Genomic DNA, 20,946 nt, shown 5'->3' with positions numbered 1-20,946 from the left:
CGTCCGATATTCTTTTCTCCCCCGACCCAACCCGCGGCCCGTCCGATATTCTTTTCTCCCCCCCCACACCCGACCTGACCCGACCCGCGACCCGTCCGATATTCTTTTCTCCCGACCCAACCCGAACCGCGGCCCGTCCGATATCCTTTTCTCCCCCCTGACCCCACCCCCGGACCCCCCCGGACCCCCCCCCGACCCGGACCCCCCCCCCGACCCCGACCCCCCCCGGACCCCGACCCGTCTGATATTCTTTTCTCCCCCCCCACCTGACCTGATTTGCGGGCCAGCTTAGTAGGAGTCAGCTGATACCCGGCTTTCCAGAGAAGCAGGAAGGGGAATGAGACACGGAACAGTCGCAAGAGGTAGCCTGAACTTTTAAAATTTATATTAAATACAAATTTCCCAGTCTTATAATAATACCTTCTGAAATCCGAAAAATTCCGAAAACCGAAACTCAGCTGGTCCCAAGGCTTTCGGATAAGGGATCGTGTACCTGTAGTGCTCGTTCACATCCAATCATATACTTCAGAGGCACCCAAGTGTTCTTCACAACACACATGAATACAGCAATTATCTTTTTAATTAAGACTCTCTCTCGTGGCAATGCTCAAATAAATCAGAGGAGGTGCAGTTTTACGAGGACAGGACATTATAAATAGAATTTAGAAGTGTCTGCCGTTAAGGCTAGAATGCAGAACTGCTCTGCATTCTTGAAATGAATAGTGAGTTCACTTAAAGGCCTGGCTGCAGATTAGAATGCTGATGCCTTTGACTGACAAGTCAATCAAGAAGCTGGAGACAGGTGCCACAGCATTGTTACTTTAGTTCTTCTTGCTGGCAGAAGTCACAGGGGAGGGACGTGGTGTTGCAATAAGTTTGGTGAGTTGCTGCCATGCATCCTGTAGATCATACATGCTGCAGCCAGAGTGCACTGTTGGTGAAGGGGTGGATATTAAGTCGAGTGGCATGGGCGCCGATCCAGAGAACTGCGCCATCGTGAATGGTATAGACGGTCTTAAGTGTTGCTGTGGCTGCATCCAGCCAGGCAAATGGTGAGTATTCCATCAAACTCTTGCTCTAAGCCTTCACACACAGAATCACACAGAAACCCCACAGTGCAGATAGAGGCCATTTCGGCCCATCGAGCCTGCACCGACACATATCCCACCCGATCCCCGTAACCCCACGTATTTAATCCCCCTAACGCTAAGGGTCAATTTATCATAGCCAATCAACCTAACCCGCACATCTTTGGACTGTGGGAGGAAACCGGAGCACCCGGAGGAAACCCACGCAAACACGGGGAGAATGTGCAAACTCCACACAGACAATCACCCGAGGCCGGATTTGAACCCGGGTCCCTGGCGCTGTGAGGCAACAGTGCTAACCACTATGCCACCGTGAGCCACTCGTCGGAAAGTACCTGTCCTGCTCTTGTATCTGTGGCGTTGATACGATGGGTCCAGTTAAGCTTCTGGTGATTGGGGACACCCAAGATGTTGATGATGGAGGACTTGGTAATGGTGGTGCCGCTGAAGCTTGAGGAAATGATTTGGCTTTATCTTGACAGAGTTAAACATTACCTGCCAGTTACATGGTGCAAGTGTTACCTGCCTGTTGTCAGCCCAATCTGGATTTGTCCTGGCTTCCGCTGTAGGTCAACATGGACTACATCGTTATCCAAAGAATTGTGAATGGAGCTGAACACTGGCATTGCCAATGAATAGTGCCACTTTTCCCCTTATGATGGGCGGAGGAATGGTCATTATTGGAACAGCTGAAGATGATTGGGTAAAGGCTGCTAAGTTGAGAAACACCTGCAGCGAAGTCCTGGGTTGCAATGATTGGCCTCCGACAACCACAACCGCATCAGGTGTAACTGCAGCTACTGGAGGATTTACCCTTTGAACCCCATTGCCCCCACCTTTGTAAGGGCTCTTTGGGTTCAAGCCCTACTCCAGAGGCTTAAGCACATAACCCAGGCCGACACTTCGGGCCCTGTCTGCCCTCTCAGGTGGACGTAAAAGATCCCACAGCAGTACGAAGAGCAGGGGCGTTCTCCTGGTATCCTGGCCAACATTTATCCCTCAACCAACACCTAAAAATGATGATCTGGTCATTTATTTAATTGCTGTTTGTGAGATCTTGCTGTGCTCAAATTGGCTACCGCATTTCCTTCAGTACAACAGTGACTACGCTTCAAAAGTACTTTATTGGCTGTAATGTGCTTTGGGATGTGCTGGGATCATGAAAGGTGCTATATAAATGCAAGATCTTGTTTCCCTTGGCTCGCTCCGGTTTCCTCCCACAGTCCAAAGATGTGCGGTTAGGTTGATTGGCTATGATAAATTGACCCTGTGTTAGGGGGATTAAATACGTGGGGATAGGGTGGGACATGTGTTGGTGTAGGGGTTACGGGGATCGGGTGGGATATGTGTCGGTGCAGGCTCGATGGGCCGAAATGGCCTCTATCTGCACTGTGGGGTTTCTGTGATTCTGTGAGAAGTCAAATTGAGTGTCAGTTGGCAGGTTACTGGTGAATAACTGTCCCTTGATGACTCCTACTATAATTTTGCCGCTGATGTTTCAGCCCCTGGAGCTTGTTTCACTATTTAACTAGATCACGGCTGATCTGTACCTCAACTCCAGTTAACCAACTTTGCTCCATATCCTTCAATATCCTTACCCAACAAAAATTGATCAATCTCAATCGCGAACATTTCAGTTGAGCCAGCATCCACAGCCATTTGGGGGAGACAGTTTCAGATTTCCACTACCTTAACTGATTTCACTCCTCGCTCTAATTTTAAGATTATGTCCTCTTTTTCTGGATTCCCCCACCAGAGGAAATAGTTTCTCTGCATCTACGTATTTATCATTTTAAACACCTCTGTTACATCACCCCTCAACCTCTAAACTCAGGAGAATACAAGCTTAGATTATACAACCCTTTAAAGCCCTGGTATAATTCTGGTGAATCTACGTGGTACCCCCACCAAAGCCAACATATTCTTCCGGAGTAACAACAGAAAACGCTGGAAAAACTCAGCAGGCCGGGCAACATCCCACATGGCAGCTGTCTCTCACTCTGCCAGCGCATTTCACACTTCATCTCGAGCCATTGTCTGTTTCTTTACCTGTCCTATTACCATCTCGTCTCACCTTGAATATCTCTTAATGTCTCTTCTTTCATCCCCTCCCCCATTTCCCAGCCCCCAAACTGCCTTTTAATCTTTTCATTTCCTGCCTTTTTTTCTCAGTTCTGACGAAGGGTTTCGACCCGAAACGTTGACTCTGTTTCTCTCTCCACGGATGTTGCCTGGCCTGCTGAGTTTTTCCAGCGTTTTCTGTTGTTATTTCGGATTTCCAGCATCCGCGGTATTTTGCTATCGTATCCTTCCGGAGGTTCGGTGCCCAAACCCGAGAGCAAATACTCCAGATGGAGTCTGACCAAGGCTGTGTACAACTGAAGCTCGGTGGTGAACTGTGCACGATGCAGCCCATTAAATCCATTTACTATTCAGGCATGTAACCGAGCCCTGTGAATTACTGTAGCTCATACGACGAAATGTAACCTGCCATGGCTTGTACTCAGTGAAAATGGGATTTGGTAACCGCAAGAGATTAATAAGATCAAATCTAAACAGAATGATTATAAAATCCACCATGTGTCTTGAAGAGGAACATTCATTTTAATTTATGGAAGTGAGATTAATTTTTACCATGCAGAGACTTAAACAAAATGAGAGGGGGTCATACATTATTCAGTTTCTGTTATTTAAGAAATTTCTGTTTAATCCCAACTGCCTGTCCTTTTCTTTTTTTACAGTAGCCTAAACCTTGATGCACCACAAACAGTTGGGAGTCCTTTAATCTTGTGCCCATTGTGGGAGGGTTCATCTTATAACTTAATAACTCAAAATATGAGTTAAACTGAGCTTACTAGATTCCAACTTTAGTCAGTTAAGGAGAGCTCCTAATTACTGTGTTATTGTAAATGTATTCAAAATAAATGGATCGACTTCTCTGCTAAAATAATGGAGCCAGAAATTTGATACCAATGCGTTAAGCATTCTTAGAACAATGCACACGGTTATTTCCAGGCTCTAGTTTCTGTTGTTCTGGAGGACAAAGGCAATTGAGGAAACCTGAAGCTCAGATCTGAAATGAGCTTTAAACATAAGCACTGACTTACAGGGAATTGGGAATCTGTTTTAGGGGTTGGAGATTCCTTAGGCCATTTGCTTGGAGTAGAAACACACTCGTCAAGTCTGCTCCCCCTCAATGTTGCGCCTAAGTTGCCGCCTATGGCTTCAAACCATTGGAATTGCATCTGACGCTGAATTTTGAGCCATCCCTTGATGTCACCCATCTAATCTGTATCTGCTGTAATTTACCAAAAATTGTATTGAGACTGCGGAAATGAGATTTGTGTAATTCACACTTCTGCTGAAGGTGCAATGCACTCCCAATGCTGTGGCTCTGAGGTTCTGCTCCATTCAGTCTATCCATTGCAGGCATCACTTCTCTACACTTTCAGAAAGACCGAAAGTTTCTGGCCAGGACCAATGTCAGTACTCAGTGTTGAGTGAGAACATTTGAGAGCGAGAGAGCAGATTGATTGCCAGACATCCCAAAATTGCAGTATTGGGACACAATGCTCTGTTAGAGATTGTTCAAATGTTCTCCTTGGTATGTGACACTCGGGAACCAAAGGTCCTGCTATCCCAATGGTGCATGTGAGTCAGCGCCTGTCGCTACAAACAATTTCATTCTCATCTGATGCTGAATTCTGGACAGTCAACCCTTGGTGTCAAACATCCATTTAAATCAGTATCTGTTGTAATGTAGGTATTGATTTAAATGATTAAGAAAAGTTGTAACTAAGTAAAGGAACACTCTTTTTACCGGCACCTAAATAACCGGAAATCTCCCTTAACCGGCAAAATTCAGGAGTAGGTTCAGGTAAGTTTTACTTCATATTAGTGGCCGTGTAACCGGGGTTCCTGCACCTGTTGCCATGCAACAGGGACGCCTGGATCTGTGGCCGTGTATGGAGCTCTCGTACCTTAGTAAGTATACCTCTCTGTAATCCGGACTTTTTGATCAACCGGCACCACGCCGGTCCCGTCGGTGCCGGATAAAAAAGAGTTTCCTGTATAAGGAATGTCTTTATGACTTTGTTAGAAATGAGAGGAAATCTTCCACTATAGTGACTTAACATGCCTCAGTTCTCTTAAAGAGAAACTAAAATGGGTTTCCTGTACTTATTTTGGAATAGCGTTTAAAGATATATTCAAAAGTTTGATGTATTGCGCGGACAGATTTATCTGGCAAATTTCATCATGACACTCTGGGGCCAATAACATTTCACTCCTCAGCATTAATAACATGTTTCAAAGACACCTTGCTGGTTAACCTACTTGAAGGGGCAGATAATATGATTGCGTGCAGAAGTGCTGGGACTGCATTATCTGCCGCTATACCTTAAGGAGCCAGGTATCAGGGCCGTGTGCTCATGGGGTAAGGGACTAACTTTGTCTACCAGCTGCAAGGATTCCAATTACCTGCTCAAAGTCTCCTCTGTAAGCAAGCTGGCAAGATCAGCAAGTTAACTTCTGGCATTCAGCCCTTTCATGTGTCCACCTGAAATGCTGGGATAACTCTCATCAGTGTCAGCAGGAGTGCTTATTGAAGTAACAACAGAAAATGCTGGAAATACTCAGCGGGTCAGGCAGCATCGAGGAGAGAGAAACAGAGTTAAGGGGGGTGATTTTGCCAATGGGGGCACGTTGGAGGCGGGACTCCCACTTGTCGGGTTTTAGTCCCGCCTCCATCGACTTGTGGCCAACCCACGCTATTTTCCCTTGACTGACCTTGTTAAGCCCGCCCAGCAGGCTCAGCAGGCCAATTAAGGGGAAGCCAGTTACAGAGAACGTCAGCGTATGACGTTTCATCTGTCAAAAATTTTTGGTGAGTTCTTGTACTCAAGACTCACTAAATCTATTTTGTGAGCAGAAATTAGATGGTTGTTGCATCGGAGAATGCAGCAGCCATTCTGTCATCTCTGCCGGTGAGATGCCGGAGCCTCCGCATCCCCAACGATTGAAGCCTGCAGGAAGAAACAAAGGTAAGGAAACTTTTTCTATCACTTTTCACTCACCTCCCATACTGACCTCTCCACACTTGCACCCATCACTCACCTTCACAGCGTACTTTTGGACCCCTCCGACCCCCACAGACCCACTGCTCACCTCGCTGACCCTGGCGGGGTTTCCCGATGTCGGGAAGCCCGCACCTCTGCTGCAAAAATGGGGATAATCCTCTTAACTGCCTGTTAGTTAATTGTCTGTAATCTCCTTCCCGCCTCCAGGAGACGGGACCCGGCGCGAGTCGGGTACCCGCCTCCTGGGAAGATGGCGCGGAGGCGAGTTGGGAACCCGCCCCCAGATTCTGCCATTTTCCTGGCAGTCCCACCTCCAAACACACCTCCCCAGGGCTGGCAAAATTGCCCCGAACGTTTCAGGTCGAGGACCCTTCGTCAGAACTGGAAAAGGTTAAAGAAGAGAGATTTTTAAGCAGGGGCAGGGAGGAGGGGAGGAAAGAACAACGGGAAGGTCTGTGATAGGGTGGAAGGCAGGACAGATTGACTGACAAAAGGGATGATGGTGCAAGGCAAAAGGAGATGGTAATGGGACAAGTTAAGAAACAAAAGATGACTCTAAATGAGGATGCTGCCTGACCTGCTGAGTGTTTCCTGCATTTTCTGTTGTTATTTCAGATTTCCAGCATCCACAGTATTTTGCTATTGTATTAGTGCTTATTGAAGCACCATCTCTGGATGTTGACCCACCACTGCGACTGCTCCCAGAGTTGCAGCAGCCACAGAAATTCCTCTTTGAATGAAGCTGTTGACCAGCCCTTGCACTGCATCACCAAGGACCTTGCTGTCTGAGGAGATGAAAGGTGTCCCTGCATTACCAGAAATAAAACTAGAGCAGAAACGCTGCTCTCAACACCAACAACTCCTTCCCCTAGAAAGAACAGAGATCCCCCCCACTCCATGAGAGTCCAGGACAGACCTCTCACCCACAGATGGTTTTACGGCACTTCATACTGTGTGGCTAGATGGCAACACCCTTCCCCACCACCAACTAATGCTCCCAATTATCTGATTCCTATGCCAGAAACTACAGTGACACAAACCCCAATATCACTCTTGGAGGACCAACCCCTATGAGCTTCAAGGATAGCCCAGCCTGAAAGTGCAGTAAAGCCAAAACAGCACAAATCCCCGCCACGGAACCAAACATAACATCTGCAGGAGACTTCCCCGAACCGTGGGCAGAAATCTAAGAAGTCCATAAAAATCTTCCTATTGACCATCCTGACTATGCATATGGCGATCGTCGCACTCTACAATACAAAGTCACAAGCAGACCAATGACGAAAGGATCTGCAGACCGACATCCTTAAAGTTGATGAAAAGCTGGCAGCAATGCAAGCCTAAAGGATTTACCTACTGGAGAGAGATTGGGAGATGGCACAGAATTCCCTGTTGACCTTAGTGTGGTCATAGGTTAGATTGCCCTCTGTTTTCCTAATTAATGCAGCTGTTCTGTGCTCGTAGGATGTATGCTGGAGGATTTCGTGGCTGATTCCCCTCCCCTACTTGCATTATTTTACTCTGGGAGGCCACAGAGAATGTGATGGGCCATATAATCCTGGTAAATCTGGGGCTGTGCTTGCCAGACGCAGCTATCAGCGAGCAAGCTCCCCATAACATGCAGGCTCGAGTGACTGTCACTGGTAGCTGCAAGAAGGTGCATTCTCCCAGTGTTCCATAATGCAACTCTCCCACGGCAAGCACGTGTGTGAAACACTGATGGAACATGTGCCAATTGCACTGAGTGGCATTGCCAGACTCTGCCTGGATTTTCAGCAGTAAGAGGCAGAGGGGGAGAAATTCAGTATCACCCCATTTGGGGTGCTAACGTTTGAAAGCTGGGAAACTTGGCGCCAATAATTCCCAGCTTTTTCAAAATTCAGTGTTTGCGCTCCAGGAAGGAAGTGGAGCACCAAATCAAGCGCTCCACTTCCTCCCTGGTGCGCTAAAGGACGCAGGCGGGGCGGTAGTGGTGCAGCGCTGCCGCGATCCGAGGCTCCGTCCCTCCCTTACAGGGAAGGGCCATCGCTGCAGGCTCTGCATTGGGATCAGTTAGCTGGCCCCCGACGGCAGCCCAGGAGCAATTGAAAAAATTCACTTGAAGCGTTGCTACAATTTTTCTCCTACCCGCGCCAACATCCCCTTTTATTTGCACCTTCGAAGCTCCCGGCCTCCCGATGAATGCCTCCTGCAGCTGTCGGCGATGCTGCAGGGGGCAGAACCTAAGTTCGGGTCCGGTGCGCTACTGGGGCAATGCGCACAGCAATGACGTCACGATCTCCGGGTACAGGAGATCGTGGCGCAGTGTTACCGCCGTCGCAAACCTCTCAGCCAATTTAGCGGGAGTCGTTCATTTCACCGCAGCCGTTCGGTGAGTTGTTAGCGCCACGTCATCGCCCCCCGGAGGCGCTAACGTATCGAATTTCCCCCCCAGAGTTTAGAAAGCCTTTTCCCAGAATCCACATTACATGGACACTTCCCAAGCACATGCAAGATTATCAGTGGGATTACAAGCTAACAACTCCCTCCATTGCCCCACAAAGGGGCAACTGCTCAACCAGGCAAGACCCATTCCTAAAGAACTTGCATTTAAATAGAGTCTTTATCATCTTTAGGGCACCAAGTGCTTCAAAGCCAATGAATTTTTGTTGAAGTGCAGTCGCTGTTGTTACATAGGCAAATACATGCACCAGTTTGTACAACTAAGATCCCACAAACAGCAATGAGATAAATCGGGTTCATCTGGTTTTTTGCTGTTGGTTGAGGGATAAATGTCGGCCAGGACACCGGGAGTACTCCCCTGCTTTTCTTCGAGTAGTGACGTTGGATACTTTTACATCCACGTGACTAGGCAGACGGGGGCTTTGGTTTAACATCTCATTCAAAAGTCGTCACCTCTGACAATGCAGCTGTTCATCAGCACTACACCGAAGTGTCAGCACAGATACGTGTTCAAATTCTGGAAGTTGAGATTGACCGTCACCTTGTGACTCAGAGGTGCGAGTCAAGCTGATACTGTACAATGTAGGCAGAAACTCTAACATCCCCTGACGCAGCTGAATCCCAGGGGCAATGACTGACTCTATGATGATTCTTACAGTACAGAGGGAGGCCATTCGGCCCATCCTGTCTGTGCCAGCTCTTTGAAAGAGATATCCAATGAGTCCCACTCCCCTGCACGTTCACCATAGCCCTGCAAATTTCTCTTTTTCAAGTCTTTATATCATCCGGGACCCCACACAGCACATTGTTCCCATACCAACAATCCCAATATCCTAACCTATTTCCTTATATCAGTTATTCACTTTTCTTATTGGCGAGATGAAAAAATGTGGGGAAAAAATGCTGACAATTGAAACTAGTGTTATAAATAGTACACCTACGTCAGTAACTCCTTTAATTGCACAGGAGTGTTCTGTGGCACTGACTAGGAGGATGCAGGCTCATGCAATAGCCTAGATTTTCCATTCAAGTTACATTGCTTCCTGCTCACCCCTGCTGCTTCTGGGAGTTCCCAACGAAAGTGACAGGGGACATACAATATGTGCATGAAACCTCTCTGGGCAACGGTGACACTTCAGTGCAGTACTGATGGAGAGCTGCATTGTCAGAGGTGCCGTCTTTTCGATGTGACGTTAAACCAATGAACTTCTGCCTTGAAGTATGCAGATGACAGAAATATATGTCATCTGATGTGTTTCCTGTCATTTGCGCTACGGCAACACTACGCAAGGGACTCTTAATCACCCCCGACATCTGATCTTGTTAGGGGTATTTGACGGGCCAGTTAAAGTTTATCACAATACATTTCCACTTCCCCCACCCCACCACTTCATTTCAGGGACTCCTAGAATAGGGATGTTAAAACCTAGGTCTGCTTCTTCTCAATGTTTGTCCATTTTCTTCTTTCTCAGTAGTAAAGTGTTTTTTTTCCCTCCTTTTTCCGAATTGGTTAAGACTCCAAGGGGGAAATTCTAACCTAAAGCGCCCCTGGGGAAACTCGGGATCAGGAGTAACGCCAGTTTTACACTCTGCCCACATTCACTCTCCATTGAAGTCAAAGTACAGCCACACATGTAGGATCCCATGATACGGCAATATACTGATAAGAATGCCTTTTTCATATCACAGTCATTAAAACTATGACAATTGTTACAGAGAAACCCTCCCGCCCTTCCCATTTAACCTTGACAGATTGCATGCAAGTAATTCTCGACTTAATTAATGTTAACTCCTCATCTGAAGGTTATTGCATCAGCACAAAAATGAGAAACCCTTTCTTTAGTTTATACAATTAAAACAGAGGTTTTTGAAGTTTGAACTAGAAAAAAAAATTACATTTAGATTCTCACTTTGAAATTGGTTCCAGCTTTTTAATTTACAGGGATGCTTTATTCCTGAAACTCACCTGAGCGCCAAGGCTCAATACGTGGAGATTTATAGGATGTGAACAAATGGCAAAAATCACATATGTGAACAACGTGTTGTGACACCCACCCTTTCTCCATTCTGAGTTAGATGACAGCTTTAGCTTCAACTATTAGAGCCAAGAAAACAAGCTAATGAAGATTGAGAATAGAGCTGGGCGACAAAGGCAAACTTGTTACAATTTACTTGAGAAACTCAGCATTTATTGCCCGTCCCTAATTGCCCTCAAGAAGGTGGTGGTGAGCTGCCTTCTTGAATAAGTGACTTGCTGGGCCATTTCAGAGGGCAGTTAAGAGTCAACCACATTGCTGTGGGTCTGGAGTCACATATAGGCCAGACCGGGTAAAGATGGCAGATTTCCTTCCCTAAAAAGGGGCATTAGTGAACCAGATGGGTTTTTATGACAGTCCGATAGTTTCATGGTCACCATTACTGATACTAGCTTTTTAATTCCAGATTTATTTAATTAACTGAATTTAAATTCCCCAGCTGCCATGGTGGGATTTGAACTAATGTCTCCAGATCATTAGTCCAGACCTCTGGATTACTAGTCCAGTAACCATAACCACTATGCTACCATGGATGCTGTTATTTATCCCTCAACTAATGTTATTAAAAATGTATATCATTGCTATTCATGGGACCTTGCTGTGCGCAAATTGGTGGCCACAACAGCCTACATTGCAACAGTGACTACACTTCAAAAGTATTCCATTGGCTGTGAAGCACTTTGGAATTTTCTGATGATGTGAAACATGCTATAAAAATGCAAATTTTTCCTTTAATAAATTTGGGGCATTTTGTGGCTAGATGATCAAGACACTGTGGTAGCATGTTTTCCTTTTAACTGGCCTCAATTTGGGATTAAACATTTAGGATCCAAGATTACATACACCTGACACACCTGACATTTTGGCCTCCCAGTTTTGAATAAATATTTTCAAAGAAACAGAGATCACTTTGAGCAATAATTATGTTAGGCCCCTTACTCCACACCTAACTTACCAGAGATGTGTGGGTTTAGACAGATAGTATTGAAACATCGTGGACAAAGGTGGTGTCTTGGCACTCTTGCAGTGCTGTCCTAGTTGCAGTACAATTACAACAGTTTCCCACATTACAACAGTCACTCCACTCCAAAAGTTCTTCATTGGCTGTAAAGCCCTTTGAGACGTCCGGTGGTTGTGAAAGGCGCTATAGAAATGCAAGTCTTTCCTTTCTTACAAATGCGACAGATTCTCTTCCCTGAAGAACATTAGTGAATCAGTTGGTTTCATACAACACACCCACAGCTACATGGTCGTTTTTGTGCGGTACCAGCCCACACGTTACCAGAATTTAATTTCACAACTTGCCAGAGTGGGGTTTGAACTTGGGAGCGCTGGGCTGTTAATCCAATACTATAACTGCGACACTACAATAACTTGTTAGAATGGCGGGCACTGAGCATGAAATTAGCAGGAATGACTGAAAGCAAGGTCAAAGACATCAATTGTGAGGAGGCTTTTGAAAGAGGGAAAAGGTAGCATAGCAATAGCTCTGCAGAGAGAATTCCAGAGTGCAGGGCATGATGGATGAAGGGTCTTGAACCAAGGGAGAGGATTACAAGTCGCAAGAGCAAAGGTTGCATACTGGAATACTAGGACTGGAGAAGGTTGCACAGATAGGGTAATGCTAAAATGATGAACATGTTGAAACTGGCATTTAAAAAAAATTCATTCTCAGAATGTGGGCCAGCATTTATTGCCCATCCCTAGTTGCCCTTGAGAAGATGGTGATGAGCCTTCTTCCCGAACCGTCGCAGTCCATGTGGTAACAATGCTGTTAGGGAGGGAGTTCCAGGATATTGACCCACGACAATTAAGGAACGGTGTAATGTGTCCAAGTCTGGATGGTGTGTGACTTGGAGGGGAACCCATGCACTTGCTGCCCTTGTCCTTCTAGGTGATGGAGGTCATGAGTTTGGGAGGTGCTGTTGAATAAGCGTTGGCGAGTTGCTGTAGTGCATCCTATAGGTAATACACGTGGCAGCCACAGGGCGCCAGTGGTGGAGGGAGTGGATACTTGAGGTGGTTAATGGGCTGCCAATCAAACAAACTGTCTTGTCCTGGACATGCAGCAGGACAAGGAGCCAGTGGCGATCAGCCTGGCAGAGGGTGATAGGTGTTTTGGAGTTTGTGTGGGATTGGTGCTAATTGGGAAAAGGCAACGAGAACATTGGAGAGACTGAACCTTTGGGTGACAAAGACATGGATGACGGTTTCAGCAGCAGTGAGGTGAAGTGGAGTGTTCTGATGAAAGCTCATCGACCTGAGAGGTTAACTTTGTTTCTCGCTCCGGCTGACCGGCTGAGTTTTTTCAGCATTGATCTGTTTTTATTTGATGATGTAGAGTGTGGGCAGACCATGTTTCAAAGGTGGAAGCGAGAGGTCGATGCAGTGCGCTGGACGGGGTGGGGGGGGGGGGCGGAAAGAGGTTATAATTCGGCTCGGGGGTTCAGCAGCATCACATTTGGACTCATCCTGAGTGAGCAGGCGCGGATGAGCTGGGATGGGGTGGACAGGGGGGCAGAAACAGAATCAGTGCCCTCATTTCTTGTGGCAGCTGAACAAGTTTGCTCTGGTATGGACGATCAGCTGAGGAAAATTTTGGCTTACAGGAATTGATGTCAGACAGGTCGTCAGACAACATGGCGACATGATCACAAGCACTGGCAGCGAAATAGGAGCCAAGTACTGGCAGCATAAGCCGCCTGTCTGAGGCCCCCACTTTAAGATTGGTTTGCAACTGATGCTGGCTACACTCAGGAAATCTCAGGCCGACATGCGGCCAAAAGGATGATTGAAAACGCACAATATTCAAATATATAAAGTATCTTTAAAAATAAAACTCCATGTGGTATACCAGCTTCAAACTGCTTCTCTAAAATGGGTTTTATTCCCCCAGGGCTTATGCTTTTCGTCTTCTTCATTCCACGCAACATTTAGCGACAGACATTTCATTCTTCAAAAACATTAAGCACTGATATTTTACAGAACAATGCCATTATTCTCGTGGTCTGCTTGGGACAGTAAAGATGTCTGTTTAATGTCACTAATGAAAAATGCAAAATGCCTGGGAATGAGAGGGACTAAAATCTGGATGGAACTGTGCATTCCTGCTTCAACAGTTCCCACACATAAATGTACCCTGCCATTCGACTGAAATAACCCTCCTTCAGCGTTTAAGTTAAGTAACAATTGCAGAATTAAGTTACTATTTATAAATCAAATGCCAGTTGTCAGTTACTGAATTATTGGGGTCAGTGGCAATGTTGAACAAAAGACTAACCTTGTGTCCCTTGAATTACAGCTGAATAAGGCCACTTAGATGCCCAGAAGGACATTTACCCAAAAGCATGCTTAATGGAATCTAAATATTGGACTATGGAAAAAAGTTGCAGAGTGAATTCTATAATTTCAAACTGACAGCAAGCAATAAAGAGAGAAACATTAAATACCATGTGAAAAATGCCCTGTTCTGTTTGTGTTAATGAATCAACGATCCTTCATTTCTTATCCACAGTTTCACTCAGTAAGATAGATTCCTTTTTACGGAGGATAGCGAAGGTTAAGAGTCATACCGCAGTCTATTTATCAAGCAACACATACATTATTTTTGAAGTTAGGGAAGACCGTCTTTCCTGACTCCAGTGCGTTTGCTTTTTCATCCGTAAATGGATTGATTTTTTTAAAAAGGCCTTACAATAAAGCAGAGACCAAAATGGAAATTGCTTCACACAAAGCAACTTTTCTTCGACAGCATTTCCCAAACCCGCTACCACCTAGAAGGACATGGTCAGCAGGCACATGGGAACACCATCACCGCCAAGTTCCCCTCCAAGTCACACACCATCCTGACTTGGAAATATATCGCCGTTCCTTCATTGTCGCTGGGTCAAAATCATGGAACTCCCTCCTTAACAGCACTGTGGGAGCACCTTCACCACACGGACTGCAGCGGTTCAAGAAGGCGGCTCACCACCACCTTCTCGAGGGCAATTAGGGATGGGTAATAAATGCTGGCCTTGCCAGCGACGCCCACATCCCTGAACGAATAAAAAAAAGCTCCTTTTCATTCATTATCTGAATACTAAAGTATCACCCACAGGGCGCTTATTGAGGCATCTACTGCTTTAAAACAAGAACCAGGAGGGCAACGAGGAGAATTTCTTTTTACGCAGCGAGTTATGATGATCTGGAACGTACCGCCTGAAAGGGTGGTGGGAGCAGATTCAATAGTAACTTTCAAAATGGAATTGGACATATACTTGAATAGGATAAATTATTAGGGATGTGGGGGGAAAAAAAAGGGGAGTGGGACTAATTGGATTGCTCTTTCAAAGAGCCGGCACAGGCATGATGGGCTGACAGGCATCCTTGTATGATATATGATTCGATGAAGACATCACAAACCCTCATCATGATGTCCTCTTCAGCGTTTAGTTTTCTCCTTTCGTTGGCATCACATTTTTATAGCGTTTTCATCGGGGTCGATTTTCATAAAGATGGTGCATTGGACGGGCAAGGAGTGCAGTGGTCGCACCGCCCGCTTGATGGTAGTAAGCAAGAGGCCGAAACCTTTTTCATGGTCAGACCTCACTTGAATGGGAACTATTACATGAAGACAGCCTGGTATATTATGAAAAACCATTCTCAAGAGAAGTTAATCTGAGGAAAGTATTGGCAACTGATGAACCATGTTTCTGGCATCGGCTATACATCGATAGATTTGCTGGCTTGGATTTCTGAAAAGGCTCTGGTGCTGTGCACTAATAAACAAATTGCATGGCATCCTAACAATATCATGTTCATGGCTATTTAGAATCTTCTTAAATTACTCCACCTGTGCTGCAGTTCGTCCTCTGGATCTTATTTCAGTAACTCAAGGATTCCCCCAGGCTGGGCTTTGTTCTCTGTTCCACTCCACATCCAAATCTGCTCACTCCACATCCAAATCTGCCACTGTGCTAATGATGGACACTACATATTTGTTTGTTTCCTTTAGATTGTCATAGAGTCATAGAGTTTTACAGCACAGAAAGAGGCCCTTCGGCCCATCATGTCTGCGCCGCCCATCCCTCCCTGTCCAGTCTAATCCCATTTTCCAGCATTTGGTCCATAGCCTTGTATGCAATGGCATTTCAAGTGCTCATCCAAATGCTTCTTGAATGTTGTGAGGGTTCCTGCCTCTACCACCCTTTCAGGCAGTGAGTTCCAGCTTCCAACCACCCTCTGGGTGAAAAAGTTCCTCCTCAAATCCCCCCTAAATCTCCTGCCCCTTACCCTGAATCTGTGCCCCCTTGTTATTGACCCCCCTACTAAGGGGAAAAGTTCCTCTTTATCTACCCTATCTATGCCCCTCATCGTTTTGTACACCTCAATCAGGTCCCCCCTCAGCCTCCTTTGCTCCAAGGAAAACAACCCCAGCCTGTTGAGTCTTTCTTCATAGCTGAGGCGCTCCATCCCAGGTAACATCCTGGTGAATCTTCTCTGCACCCTCTCCAAAGCAATCACATCCTTCCTATAGTGAGGCGACCAGAACTGCACACAGTACTCCAGCTGTGGCCTCACCAGCGTTTTGTACAGCTCCATCATAACCTCCCTGCTCTTATATTCTATGCCTCTGCTAATGAAGGCAAGTATCCCATAAGCCTTTTTAACCACCTTATCTACCTGTTCCGCTGCCTTCAGGGATCTATGTACATGTACACCAAGGTCCCTCTGACCCTCTGTACTTCCTAGGGTCCTACCACTCATTGTGTATTCCCTTGCCTTATTTGTCTGTCCAAAATGCATCACCTCGCACTTTTCCGGGTTAAATTCCATTTGCCACTTTTCCGCCCATCTGACCAACCCGTTAATATCGTCCTGTAGCCTGAGGCTTTCCTCCTCGCAATTTACCACCCCACCAATTTTCGTGTCATCCGCGAACTTACTGATCATACCCTTTACATTCTCATCCAAATCATTAATGTAGATCACAAACAGCAAGGGACCCAGCACCGATCCCTGAGGTACCCCACTGGACACAGGCTTCCAGTCACAAAAGCAACCTTCGACCATCAACCTCTGCCTCCTGCCACTCAGCCAGTTTAGGATCCAACGCGCCAAGGCCCCCTGGATCCCATGGGCTCTTACCTTCTTGACCAGTCTCCTATGCAGGACCTTGTCAAAAGCTTTACTGAAGTCCATGTAAACCACATCCACAGCATTTCCCTCATCCACACACCTAGTCACCCCCTCGAAAAATTCAATCAGATTGGTCAGACATGATTTACCCTTGACAAAGCCATGCTGACTATCCCCGATTAATCCTTGCCTCTCCAAGTGGAGACTAATTTTGTCCCTCAGAATTTTTTCCAATAATTTCCCTACCACAGATGTTAGGCTCACTGGCCTGTAATTCCCTGGTTTATCCCTGCTACCCTTCTTGAATAATGGTACTACGTTAGCTGTTCTCCAGTCCTCTGGTACATCCCCTGTGGCCAGAGAGGTTCTGAAAATTTGTGTCAGAGCCCCTGCAATCTCCTCCTTTGCCTCACACAACAGCCTGGGATACATCTCGTCCGGGCCTGGGGATTTATCCACTTTTTGGCCTGCTAAAACCGCTAGTACCTCCTCCCTCTCGATGCTAATATGTTCAAGTATGTCACAGTCCCCTTGCCCGACTTCTATGTCTACATCGTCTTTCTCCATAGTGAACACTGAGGCAAAAAATTCATTTAAAACCCCACCTACTTCATCTGGCTCTACACACAGCTTGCCACTTTGGTCCCTAGTGGGCCCTACCCTTTCCCTGGTTATCCTCTTGCCCTTAATATACTTATAAAACATCTTAGGATTTTCCTTTATTTTGCTCGCCAGTGTTATTTCATGGCCCCTCCTCGCCCTCCTAATTTCCTTTTTAAGTATGCCCCTGCACCTCTTATACTCCTCTAGGGCTTCCACCGTCTTTTGTCTTTTGTAACTGCCAAAAGCCCCCCTTTTTTTCCTAATGCATTTTTGTATATCCTTTGTCATCCAAGGTTCCCTTTGCTTGTTGGTCCCACCCTTGACCTTTACAGGAACATGTTGGTGTTGCACTCTCTCTATTTCCCTTCTGAAAGCCTCCCACTGTTTTGATGTGGATTTTCCTATAAGTAGCTGCTCCCAGTCCACTTTTGCCAGATCCTGTCTTATCTTATTAAAATCGGCCTTCCCCCAATTTAGAACCCTGATTTCCGGGCCGTCTTTGTCTTTTTCCATGACCACCTTAAATCTCACCGAATTGTGGTCACTATCGCCAAAATGCTCTCCTACAGACACTTCCACCACCTGCCCGGCTACATTCCCTGGAAATGTGCGCCTTAAAACACAATCTTAGTCCTTTTGCAGAACAATGGCTGCATTACTACATCTCTTCCATGCCCTTCAATGGAGCAAAGAAAACCTTGTTTCTTTAAATTCTACAAAGACACAGGGTCAATGTTTTACTTGCGAGCTCCTGGCACGGAGCATTGCCCACTGGGAGCATCCAGCAGTAAATCGTGTAGACAGCCCAGGATTTTACGTCCATTTAAAATTATTGGAAAGAGAATTGTGGGCTGTGTATGCACAATTTCCTGATTTGCAATCCCAGCAGGGTCCAGGCCAGGAGCATGCAAGCGGAAAATTTACTCTACAGTTTCTTCATGTCTCTCACGAGTCTAATCTAGAGGTACAGCTTCTTACCTCTAATGGCTCCACCCTTAATCCTTCATTTTTCAACATTCTTGGCCTCACTATGTCTTCTGACCTGTGGTTTCCCCTTCTGTGCCAAACATTTTTCACCCTCAATAACTATTTTACTCTCTATAAAGCCTATGTCTATTCAAGACTTAAGTGCTGCTTCTCCTCTAAGACGACTTTTTGAGCAGCTCTCTTGTGCTCCTGAACAAGATTAGCAATCCTTCCGTGACCTCTAGCCTCCAATTTCTGTCTCCATGACAACTTTTCTTGTCTCTCACCCTCTATTTTATCAATATCTCTGTTTTATCAATATTACTATAAGTCAGCGTCCACCTCAACACTTTCCTTGTTATTTTTAAACTTCAAGCATTCCATGCTACAAACTCTCACTCCTCCCTACATTCCCACTTCACTAAAATCAAAACCCATCAGAGTTTTCTATTTTTTTTTTGGTTCCCAGGACCTCAACGCTGTCAAACTCCGAAACTCCCTCAGCACTTCCTTGGTCTTACAATCTTCAGGCTTTAAACACCAAAACTTATCAACTGATCATTACTTCCTGACTCATGCCGTCACCTCTTTCACTCTTTTCGACATGTCTGGGACCTTGGCCTCGGTCCTTCAGCTCGGCTTCTTAATTGAAAAAAGAAACAGAATTGCAGCCATGAGTTTCCGTAGGGTTAATTTTCTAAGTTTAGCCTGCAGGTACAGTGAGCCACTGAACAGAGACCAATCACTCTGCTGCAGAGAATAAGGGAAAAATAATCAGAGGTCAAATATCCTGAGCTTTTCTTATATAAGACCATGTAGCACCAATGACCTAGAAGCAAATCTCCAACCTAGCCTATTGGTTATGGGGAAATGGAAGAATGGAAAAAATAGCACTAAAGAACAGGAAATAATTTTTTAATGATTTGGGATATTATTATAAATGGTCCTCAATCAGAAAGTAAAGCAATGTTTCATCTCTTTAATGATTTATTTGTGGTACTTTATTGTTTGTGATAAAGTCTTTGAAAGCAACATTTACTTTTCCTTCACAGTCTTCATTGTTTCTTGTTCTCTAGCTGTTTGGACAAGAGTTGCAAGATTTAAGAGTATATGTTTCTGCCAGGCAAATGGGCAAAGGTTTAGGAAATACATGTCAGCTCTACAGTTACTGGTAATTAATATTCTATTTTTAATGCACAACTTTCTGTAACTATGGACTGGCTCCAATAAAACTCTGCTTCGAAAGCGCAGAATCACCACTGGTAATTACAGAAGGGTGCGTAAAGTTACCTGACAAATTCCACTGATGCACATGTTCAAGGACTCGGTGTTGCATCGGGTGCCATCAAGTACTTTGGGCGATAGCTCCACAATCAAAGTTGTTGCCTTGGCCCGACACTTCAGAGCACAGGGAGCTTCCTGATGGTTATAGAGGGGAATCCACTCATAATACTGTCCTTGGTATTTCACATCATTGTGTGCAGAGCACTGCTGGTGTCTGAAGTCACCGGCCTCAGGAGGGCAATCCTTAAACAGAGACAAAATGAAAAGTGAACTTGAAAAAAGTTACAATCATCAAACGGTTTTTGTACACTGTACTTTTTTATGTTTTTACTTCATGTGAAAATAAACAACATTCCAGCCTTGAATTGACATTGTGCGAGGCCATTGTACAAATGTTTAATGTAATATTGAGAAATGTAGCTGATGGACCAAGGCCCATATTGCAAATCCGCTCTACAGTGGAGGTATACCAGAAAAGCTGTGATTTAAATGGTACTGTGATGAAATATTCCATTCATCACTGCCTGTGACTGTGGTTGGTTTCAGGTTTCCCCTCACCATTGTATTGCCTGTGACTGTGGTTGGTTTCAGGTTTCCCCTCACCATTGTATTGCCTGTGACTGTGGTTGGTTTCAGGTTTCTCCTCACCATTGTATTGTATATTGGAATGTATGGAATGTGTTGTGTGTAGGGCTCCGCCCATACCTGGCCTCTATGTAAGCCAGCTCAGTCTGGCCTCATATCCAGTACTGCAGAGCTCCAGATGGAAGATACCTCTCTCCACTGCGTGTTATCTTCTAAGTTAATAAAAGCCTTGTTTTGTTCCGCTAACATCGAGTCTCGGGATTATTGAGGCACATCAATTTTATTAGCTTATTTTTCAACACAATGGATCAACTCCTGAAACCCGAACGTTTGGATTTGGATCAGCATGCTCCGGACGCATCAGCACGCTTCGGACACTGGTTTATGTGTATGGAATTCTTCCTGGACAATTCCGCAGCCGTCAAAGATGCTACGGACGCTGCGAGTATGAAACTCGGAATTCTGCGGAATTGGGTAAGCCACCGGGTTTACCCCCTCATCCAAGACGCCGACACGTACCTGGCCGCCTGCGACATCTTAAAGGCGCATTACCAGCAGCCTACGAATGAGGTGTATGCTAGGCATCTGCTCGCCACTCGCGCACAGCGACCTGGGGAATCGGTGGAGGAGTTCCTAGGCACCCTGAAAATGCTTGGCAAAGACTGCAAGTGCTGAGATGTAAAAGCCGCAGTGTACACCGACGAGCTTGTTCGCGATGCCTTTATCACAGGCCTCAGCTCCACT

General features: G+C 45.7%; 1 protein-coding gene across 4 annotated transcripts in view; it reads right to left on the bottom strand.

Moving 5' to 3' along the window:
• Positions 1 to 20,946, bottom strand: part of adamtsl3 (ADAMTS-like 3) — a 782,675-nt gene that overhangs the window by 357,885 nt on the left and 403,844 nt on the right. For all 4 annotated transcript variants that reach the window (XM_085968860.1, XM_085968862.1, XM_085968861.1 and 1 more), the window contains exon 6: positions 19,624 to 19,860. In XM_085968860.1, the coding sequence (XP_085824986.1) occupies positions 19,624 to 19,860 (237 nt within the window). The remainder of the gene's footprint in view (positions 1 to 19,623; positions 19,861 to 20,946) is intronic.

This window comes from Somniosus microcephalus, chromosome 27 (assembly GCF_052327205.1).
Source record: "Somniosus microcephalus isolate GS21.2 chromosome 27, FLI_Smic_1.0, whole genome shotgun sequence".
NCBI lineage: Eukaryota > Metazoa > Chordata > Chondrichthyes > Squaliformes > Somniosidae > Somniosus > Somniosus microcephalus.
This window is presented reverse-complemented; position numbering and strand designations above follow the sequence as displayed.